General features: G+C 48.2%; 1 protein-coding gene across 3 annotated transcripts in view; it reads right to left on the reverse strand.

Moving 5' to 3' along the window:
• ankfn1a (ankyrin repeat and fibronectin type III domain containing 1a) overlaps nucleotides 1-9,981 on the reverse strand; it is a 32,686-nt gene that overhangs the window by 20,777 nt on the left and 1,928 nt on the right. The window contains exons 2-6 of one of the 3 annotated variants that reach the window (XM_019874520.1): nucleotides 9,295-9,872; nucleotides 8,402-8,532; nucleotides 7,758-7,940; nucleotides 5,947-6,113; nucleotides 4,094-4,314 (exon numbers count right to left, since the gene is read on the reverse strand). In XM_019874520.1, the coding sequence (XP_019730079.1) occupies nucleotides 4,094-4,314; nucleotides 5,947-6,113; nucleotides 7,758-7,940; nucleotides 8,402-8,520 (690 nt within the window). In that variant the 5' untranslated portion in view covers nucleotides 8,521-8,532; nucleotides 9,295-9,872. The other 2 variants (XM_019874519.1, XM_019874522.1) reach the window with 2 other exon arrangements.

The raw sequence follows: 9,981 nt of genomic DNA on the forward strand, positions 1-9,981 counted from the left end.
CACCTTGCTAATTTGAACAAGGCTTTATTCTCATATTTGTCCCAGGCAAAACTGTAGCAAGCTTGTTGGCCTCCTCCTGGCGTCATTAGCGCAGCAATGCTGGCATTCATGGCCTGATGATGTCGGGGGTGCCCAAGGGGGGGGCTCCTGGCAACGGGGGAGACACCATCTCTGGCTGGCTGGATGGCTCCAGTCCAGCAAGGTCGGTGAAGTGAGTAAATTGCGCATTTATCTTCCTGTCCTGTCCTGTGTCCCGAAGGCTCGAAAAACTAACGATGAGATCAGCTCAGTTTACTCCCAAAAGTCCTTCCTCGGTGTTGAACGCAAATCTGCAATATTCTGCTGTGAACGGCAACAGGTTAATCGAGCACGACGTTGTTTTGACCAAAAACCATTTTCGGGCCAACTGAGCGACTGCGGATGATGACGGCTGAACCAAAGGACGTTCAGAGGTTATTAAATATTGAAAAGTGATCGTAAACTGAACAATTGAAAGCAGCTCTGGACACGTGCGGCAGCTCGTTACTTGGCGCCCGTGCGCTGCGCTGCGGAGGATTTGTTTCGATTCCGACATGCGTGTGTCGAGGACGCCGCTCCCCTAAAGTGGGGGGATGCAAATCATCTCCCGTTTGTGAAGAGATTAAGTCAAAGAAGATAGCGGGCTGAATTGACGCAGCAAATATTTCACGGTGGGGCGGACGCGCGGGAGGATTTGGAAGCGGCGCTGCGGCTAAATGGATGCTCAGAAAGACTTGCTTGACTTGAGCGCTGATGTGATTAGTCCCGCGGGGGCGCCGCCGCTTCATACGGCGCTGTTTGTGTATGAGACGGCAAGAGAGGGGTGGGGGGGCGTCCAGGTAAACAGCCCGTGTACACAAATCCCTCCTGTGCTGGAGGCTCCTCGAGCTCGGGGCCGCGCCACGTAGCCTGGCGTCCGCGAGACCGCTGCCAATAAATATTGAAAGATTGAAAAAGTGCCGCCCGGCGCACCAATAAAACCAACAACAGCATCAACCAATTATTGCTCACATTGGACTTTGTACCGATGATCTGATCGGTGGATATTTTGCATTCTATTCAAATTTTTGGATCGGCTCCAACATCAGGGGCACACGTGGGCATAAAACACGAGGAAGAGAGCCGCTCACTCCACCAGGCCACCGTGCTGCCGTCCCTCAACTTGATTTTGGACTTTTTGTCAGATGAAACCTCGGGTGACCTCCCCCAAAGCTCAATTTTGTGCTTGAACGCACACAAGAGGAGGAACAGGTACATTTTCATCAGAGTGTGTTGTTGCTTTATCTCTCACGATAGGAAAAAAAAAAAATGAAGCGGGGGAGGAGAAGACAACAACAGCTGCTGGCTCACGCTCGGACTTGTAAACTTCGATAACTCGTTACACTTTCCACTCCACATATTAAAAAAAAATTTGGCTCTGGGGAGGGGAAAAAAATCTGACAGTATGAGAATGGTCCTGATTGAGAACCTGGAGAGGACAAGCTCGCCCCCTGGTGGAGTACATCCTATAGCCTGAAAATGTAACAAAAACATTTCCTGCCGTAAAAATGTTGCTTGGTGAAAAAAAGTAATTTGGTGGAAGTGCCCAAAGACAGCCTGCTGTACTTGTGCTATCTTTTTCAAAAAGACTACAGGCTGGAAATGCCGCATCAACTTAACATCGATCCGTTCCAGAAACAGTCGTGCATCATGATTAATTCATTGCGGCTCCTGGGGGGGGGGGACTTATGTGACAGACATCCGCACACAAGCAAAGAAGACTTGCGCAACTACTGTAAATGATTCTGTCAGTGGGTATTGCTGTCCTGCCTGCCTGTCATCGTGTGTTGATGCTTCACGTGTGCTCAAATATCTGTTCCATCAAGCTTTAGGGCACCGCCACACGGATGCGATTCATTAGCCAGTCTATGGCATTTCGCTATTCTTGCTAGCATTGAGCTAAGTAGACTCGAATCAGAAGAGTCGAGTCCACTACCACGAAACAGCGGCTCGTATCTCAAATTTTGGCTCACGATTCGAACCAAAACAATAGTCTGAACAACGGCTCGTATCTCGAAGCACTCGTAAGTTCGGGCACTCTTATCTCGAGGCGCGCTGTACTCTGTCCTTTTTGTCAAACAGACAGACAGACATACAGGTGGCAGCACCGTAGACAAAATTGGGCTCAAAAAAAATATGGAAAAAGAGGAATGTTCCGTGGCCGTAGTTAGCGGGTGACACGTAGCCGCATCACGCGAGGGCCACAGAGTTAAAACCAAAAGACAAATATTGCGAGGGGGAACCGAGCCGCGATGCTTTGCGGGGATTTTCCATGCGGCACGCGGGACCTCGATGTGGCCGCGCTGCCTGCGTTGCCGGGAAATCGATTATTTAGTCAGTCAACACGGCAGCGCGCTCACGTGACTCAAGACGGGGTTGTGTTGTTAACTATGCTCCGCCGCGTGACACATCGGGTGCGCTCACAAGCATTCACCGCTCACCTACACCTAAGACGTCCACTGAAAATGCCGTTGTTGTGATCGGTGGCCGATTTCAAACACAGCGAACAGTAATTTCAGTCGGGGGGGTGAGGGAGTAGTTTAAAATGTCAACTATTGACTTTTATAGCGCTAATGTTAGCTAGCACAACAAAGCAAATTGTTTGCTCCAAAAGAATTCGCCCGTTTTTTTAGCAAAACTTAAAAATGTCAAATTGAACTTTAAAGTTTGAGTGAACTTTTTTTTAAAAACCGTATTAGCGAAAAGGAATACGATCTGTCAACTAGTACAGGAGCACAGCACACTCCTCCTCACGCTTCTGAATGTTATTTCGGGGCGATTCGGTAACGCTTACACGTGAGCACAGCATCCTCCTCCTCTCATGTCAGACGCCACGCGCCGATGACGATGTTGGGGCAATTACACATCATTTTCTTCAAACTCTTCACTTTTTCCTTCTCGGTCATACGATGGCTGCAATTACTGCCATTCAAGTCTGGCGTAATTGCAGCTTTTAGTGCGGCGGGTTCAGCAGTGCAGTTCGCCGTGCACATCGTGTACACAGACGACATCCACAACAGACTTTTTTTTTTTTTTTAACCCCTCAGATTGACAGAAATATAGAATTTCCAACATTACGCAGCCAAAGAGGAAAAAGTGGACAGAGAAAGAAAATGGGGGCACTAGCACTAGCTTGTTTAGGCGTAGCATTAGCGTGCTAATAGCTAATATGGCCTTGTAATAAAAGTTCATTTCATACCCAAAAAGCTTTACCCCCCCCCCCCCCCAGAGGAAAACACACTCACATTCACACCTGTGGAAAATGTCGATTCTTCAACAAAGCTAACATGTCTTGCAAATACGGAAGGAAGCCTGTGACGTTTCTCCAAGACTCGAACCCCCAAAAGTGAGACTTGAGAGGCAAACGTGCCACCCACTCGTCCAGCGTGCTGCCTGCATGCCATGGCGGCTCTCGCGGTCTTTATTTGCAAGCGGGGTCAATGCAACAAAGCCGCATGTTCATCATCCTCGTCATTTAAATGAGTCATCATGTTTTTCAACACTCGCAGCACGTTTCAGCATCTTGATGGCAACAAAGTGGCCCTCGTTTGGTCGCCCGGCAACAGCAGCCGAGCACCTGAATGGTCTTTTCACACTAAGTGAACCTCATCAAGCTCACGTTTGAGTCCCCCCGAAAAAGTTGCGACTGCGCTAAAAGCTTCTAATTGGCCGACAGGGTTCGTGTCTGTGACTCAGAGCAGCGTGAATGCGAGTCAAGCAAGGACGCGCACGAGCGGGTCAACAGGCGACTCTCGTACACTCGAGATGGACAGTACGTGTATCGGCCCTTCCGAACGTAACATGAGCATACTTGCCTATACTTGCCTATGATGTCACATGTTACAAGTGTGGTGATGTAAGACTCAACGATCACATTTTACGCCGATCTGGGTCATCATGGCGACAACAACAAGGCGCTCTAAAGCACCAAACCTGAAGCCTCTGATTTACTACACATCCTATTTCATGATGAACAGTTCCGGTATTTCTGGAATCCAGCAGCCGATGAATTGGCGAAGTAGCGCCAAAAACTCACGTGGATGTTGCACAGCTTCTTGCGTCCTCTCTCCAGTCGGCCGAGCAGCTTGAGATGGCGTTGCTCGGCGCCGGCCGGCCGCAGCAGTTGCTCATCCACCGACAGCGTTTTTCTGACCGGCGGCCGCTCACCAGCCCCGCCCCCCCGGCGGCCCCTCGCCAGTTCACCAGGACCACCTTCCTCCTCCTCCTCTTCGCCAGGGTCAGGTGACTGCAGCGAACCTGCAAAGGGGGGAAAGCGGAGACGGCCTGGTGTCAGCCGACACGCTTGAGATGCAACGAAACTGATCTTGTTCTTATGTACCCCTCAAACCCCCCCAAAAAAAGATTTTCTTGAAATATCACATTCGATAATGATGTACTTAATAAAGGCAGGCTGTTGTGCATCATGATTAATTCATTACAGCTATTGGTGTGTGTGCGACATGGCCACCAGTGGGCAGTATAATACAATCATGAAAAAACACACACACACACACACACACACACACACACACACACACACACACACACACACACAATTAACAAGCAATTCACTTGCGCTACTTAAAACACGTGCGTCAGTTAATGTTTTTAAGGCTATTCGGCCGCAGACAATGGGGCTGTTAGGAAGGAGCGTGTCGTGACAAGTTTGACACGTCTTTCCGCCCAGGTAGCTTCAAGTTTCCACTTTGTGAGCATGTGTGCGCGGGCGATCAAATGTCTGACGGCTGCGCTCGCATTAAAAGTGCACGAGACGACTCTGTGACACAACAGCAGGAGGATGAAGGCCTCGCTGTGCAGCAAAACACCATTCGTTGATTACCAGCATCTGCAAAACTGCACAGTGGTACATAAAAACAGACAGCCCCCACCTCCACCCCCCCAAAAAAAATGACAGAGAATGTAATGACATTTTTTGCTTCAACGGCCATTATGCTACTACTCCTTGTCTGCGCAATTTCCACTCACTGTTCACTCTGCTCTGACAAACTTTGTCAGGAGATTTGTCTCCCTCAGGTGGACAGATGACTTAAAAAAAAGCCACAAAAAATTGCAGATTACAGTCATCACCTGCACATTGAAGAAAAGGGAAAAAAAGAAAAAGGAGAGGTGTCTTTCTTCCCCCACTTTGCACTTCAAATGCTCAAACCATCCACTCTGCTCTGTCAGACTACATCATTAGAAAGATTTGTCTCCCTCTAGTGGAGAGCTAGGTAATTACACACAATTACCGTTGATTGTCTCCAATTTATTTTGTCATTTTGGAGGAATTGTTATTCCCTGAAATGCTCACGCCTTTGTGTCTCTTTTTTTAAACAACACATCAATTATTACATTTGTTAATTCAATTAAAAAAAATCAATCAATACATTTTCATGAAAAAAGGCTGAATTAATGCAACAAATATTACAGGATGTCAATGTTGCGAGCAGGCCGTATTGGGCCCGTGGGCCATACTTTGCCAACCCCTGACCTAAATCATCGAGAAAAAAAAAAGGCGGCAGACCAAAAGTTGAGCCAAGATGCACGACAGGAAACTCATTAACGTTCCTCTGACGGGTGGCGCTGACGAGAGTGGCGGCGTAATCGACACAGGAAGTCTCTTGCTTTGATAAACAAAGCGTGCATGCGTGTTTAGACTCAACATTCTTCACTTGTCTCCACATCCGCTTTCTGCCCATCGACCGTGAGCGCATGAAGAAAATGCTCCACGCGCTCAAATCAAGCCATCATCAAGATACGAGATTTGGGACTCATTCCCTACTCCGAATCATTGTTTACTGATTTTTGAAAGGTGGTCCTAGACAGTTTCCGAGTCCTTCCCTACTCCCTCGTCACGAAATCGGAAATGTTTCTAACGTCACATCCCACCTGTCGACTTCCAGTGAAGACCTCCGGGACTGGCGGCCAGGCGGCGGCGCTTCCTGATGCTGACGGCTGCCGAGGCGGCATTGGGCGTGGACGAGAGGATGGGCAGCAGGAAGGGCGTTTCCTTGCCCAAGGGCGGGGCCAGGAAGGCGGTGCCCCTCTCGGGAGTCCTGGCGGAGGGTCAACAAATTGCTTCATTGCCCGGACGCTTCTTGTAGCACACTGACATCAAACCTCTGATGTAGTCTATGGTCATCATATTTCATGCCTCTCAACGTACCACATTTGCGTAATTTTAACGTCATGTATGAACCACAAATGAGATGGATTTGCATCAAATGTTTGAAATCTTGGCCGGCGTACGACACGTTGCCACTTCTCTCCCTCATAGCCGACGCGACGAGCCGCGCTGATCTCAAAACCAATGTGATGCGACGCTGCCATCTACTGGCATCGATTGCCATTACAGTTATGGATACGTTTGAATTGAGCAAGACCCGCTTCCGCGCTTACCCTTTGGAAAACGTACTAGGTGAATATTCGGCGGTGGCGGTAGACGTTTGGATTCCGGTTGACTTTGAACATGAGTTAATATCTATTGGCAGTGTTGGCAGTGAATGAGTCAGAGATTGGACAAGAGTCCTTCGTCATCCTTGAATCTCATTTCTTCATGTAAGCGAGACCTTTTGGACAATGGTATGCTTCCAACTTTGTGGGAAATGTTTCGGGGACTTCCTTTTTTCTTTTTTTTTTTTTTCATTCCCAAAGTAAACTCCATGAAGGGTTTGGATAAATTGGAACCTTCTGACCTCAAAATGCTTTTGGAGACAAATTCTCACGGACACGGTCCAAAAGGCTTCCCAAAGGAGGGAAAAGTCACTGCTCTGTGATATCAAGTTTTTTGTGGGGCTTGTACGGAAACTGGCAGACCACATGAACGTGAATCCCCCGTTGATCGGCATCGCGTTTATCTTCCCAAGCTCGTCGCAACCGAAGAAGCCAGAGGCATTTTCACGGTGTGAACCCACAAAAACGCACTTTGTAAAACAAATCTCACCACACAAAACAAACTGCAAGCAAAACTGTATCAAATCAATCTCGAATAATTGATGGGCTAAGCAAGAGAATGATTGATTCCAAAAATAGACAACGCCTTCAGTGGAGAGTAACGAAAAGAAGCGCGTCGCTCTGGTTCATACCTGGCGTCTGAGACAAAGTAACTGCGACTTCGCCACGAGCGCCGTTCGCAACCGCCCTTTTTTTTCCTGCGCAGGAAAAAGTCCAGCAGCTCGGTCCAAGTCAACATAACGTTTGCGACCGAGATGGCGGCCGAGTAAAAAGTACACGGTCAAAAAACGGCCTACCAGTTCCATCACAACTCACTGACTTGAAAGGGGAAATGATTCCTTCGGAGCGGCCATCAGGATGTTGGCTGACTCATTGGCGAGCGTGCAACAAGAGCGGAGCGCTTAAGTGCCGCGGTGGCGATATGCCGCTTATCAAGTGCGGCCCATCGGCTCTTTGTGCCACCTTGAAAAGAAAACGTCCAAACGAGCCGGCCCAGAGTCGCTCCTGGTTTTGCCTTTCATCAACGCTTCGCCACGCACAACACTACCGCGTTTAATTCTGTTCAATATCTACACAAAAGTGTCCAAACCAAAGGAATAATTCAATAATATATAGTGAAATATACACGATTAAAACTGATAGGTCCAAAAAAAATAATAAAATTGGAGTGACCCACTACTTGGGTGAATTTATGACCCGATTTCCACAAACAGCATCCAACTCGTATGTGGGTCCGTGTGTGTTACCTGTCAGCTGTGCCAGCATCGCTGCAGGTGGAGCGTCGGCAATTGGAGGCGCAGGACAACGACGACGTCGACGACGACAAGGTGCGGGTAGAGTCCAAGAGTCTGGGCAGCAGGAGCGAGGAGGGCATGCACAGCCACGTCTCCAGGTCCGAGAACTTGGAGCAGCTCAGCATCTCCAAAACGCTGCGAGAGGAGCGCCGGTTTGGTCAACGACACTCATGGCGAAAGTGCTCAAAAGTGCTCAATAGAAGAATCAAACCCACCGAGACGAACAGCAGACTCTCCTCTTACAACAAAAAAAAAAAAGAGTTTTTTTTTCGGTTTCACCAAAAACAGTGGCTTTTTTTAAACACAGGTTCGCCATTGACACTATGAAATTTGTCATCTTCTCACACATTGAGTCGGCGTGAGCCCGCACTACTTAATGCAAAAATAGTTTCTGTCGAAAGCATTGAAGTGCTTAAACTTGTCCCACTTTCAACGTGTTGCCACTTTCCTCCCTGATTATCAACGTTAGAAGCAGAGACACAATGTTTATCTTCTATTCAAAAGCTGTGCTGATCTCAAATTCAAAACAATCCAACTTCCATCACTGGTTTATAGTAAAGATACGACCCCACCACCATCACCACCACATCCACTACCTCTCCTCTCCCGTTGCCTGAGCGTCATCATCTTTGTCGTCGGCCGCTTGGAAGACGCAAGAGATGCGGGAGTCTCGCGAGGACAACAGCACGCAGGAATTCTCAGAATCCATCGACATCTTCAGCCATATCTGCATGGGAAGACCAGCAGAGACACAACAGTTAGCCTTCACAATATGGATTTATGTTCTAATTTAGTTGTTAACGTTGGGGGGGAAAAAAAATCACCTGTTGCTGAACCTAGCTCCCAACCCAGAAATACTACTCATTACATATTATGTTATTATTAATATGAAACGCTGGTCGACTAGAGAAAAAAAGTACAAAAAACATACGGAAAAGCTGACTAAATAAAAGACTACCAAAAAAAAAAAATGTTGACCAACCTAACGCCAAATCTGGCACGTGACGTAATCACGTGAAATTACGTGTACCGACGTGCAATGACGAATTTGGCAATTCTGACGCACCATGACAAACTCTGTCATGTTTGTCGTGGCTCTCAGTATTTTCTTTTTTTCTTTTGGTCTGAACTGTCCCCTTGGGAACGTATCGTATTTCTGCAGTTACAATGTTCCCATAGTTTCGTCAAAGAATTTAACGTGAGCTGGCATGTGACGTAACGACGTGAACTGACGTATTGCGGCGTGAAACGACGTGTACTCTTCTGCCAAGTTTGACTGACGCGTACGAGCCGGGGCGCCAAGACAAACTTTGAAAATGAGCATTTCCCTTGAGGAAAACAAATAAAAACATTTCAAACTTTGACGTCCCAGTCAATTAAAGGAGGAAACTCACTCGACATTCATCTTGCCGAACGTTTCCGCAAGATTTGGCCTCAAACGTGAGCGTTTCAATCCTGAAAAAAAAAAAGAAAAGAGCTTCTTGCTTACCGTCTTGCGGCGTCCTTTCGTCGGCGTCCGCTGCGGTGTGGCTCGGCCTCGTTTTCCCGGAGCTGTAACATTTGCTCCGGCTGGGCTGTGGCCTGCTAACGTGTCTCTTGTCCCGGCCCGAGTAAAACATCCCCAAAACTACGGAGTGGGCTCACATTTCATTGCGGTATCTCCGCCGCACGAAGGCCCAGGCAGTCCGAGTTGGGCCAACAACATCTGGGGGCCCGCGGCCGCGATCCCACACGGCGGCGAGGCGCACTCGTCGGGCGCGCAGCCAGCCTCACAAAACCGCCGGGGAGTCAAACAGCCCAAAATGTGAACTTGTGTCGCTTCAAGAGTTACAGTCAAATTTATGGGAAGCAATGGAGGGGCGAGACTGCAAGGGAGCGAGAAAAAGGACGCATGAGAGGAGGGAAGGACACTTGACGGAGAGGGAAAAGTGGCAAAAGAGCACCAGTGGAAAACAAAATGAAATACTAGGAGCAGAACGCGAATAATAAAATAAGAAATGTGGAGAAACTGAAGGAATTAGTGAGCAGGGAGGATGAGGAGTGTCTCGTTCGTCAGTTGCTTTGAAGCTGAAATGAGGAGGGGGTGGCAAAAAAAGAATCGTCAGCATGACAGATAAGAGCAGACAGGAAGGAGACACACACACACACACACACACACACACACACACACGCACGC

The sequence above is a fragment of the Hippocampus comes genome, unplaced genomic scaffold, assembly GCF_001891065.2.
Source record: "Hippocampus comes isolate QL1 unplaced genomic scaffold, H_comes_QL1_v1.1 scaffold279, whole genome shotgun sequence".
Taxonomy (NCBI): domain Eukaryota; kingdom Metazoa; phylum Chordata; class Actinopteri; order Syngnathiformes; family Syngnathidae; genus Hippocampus; species Hippocampus comes.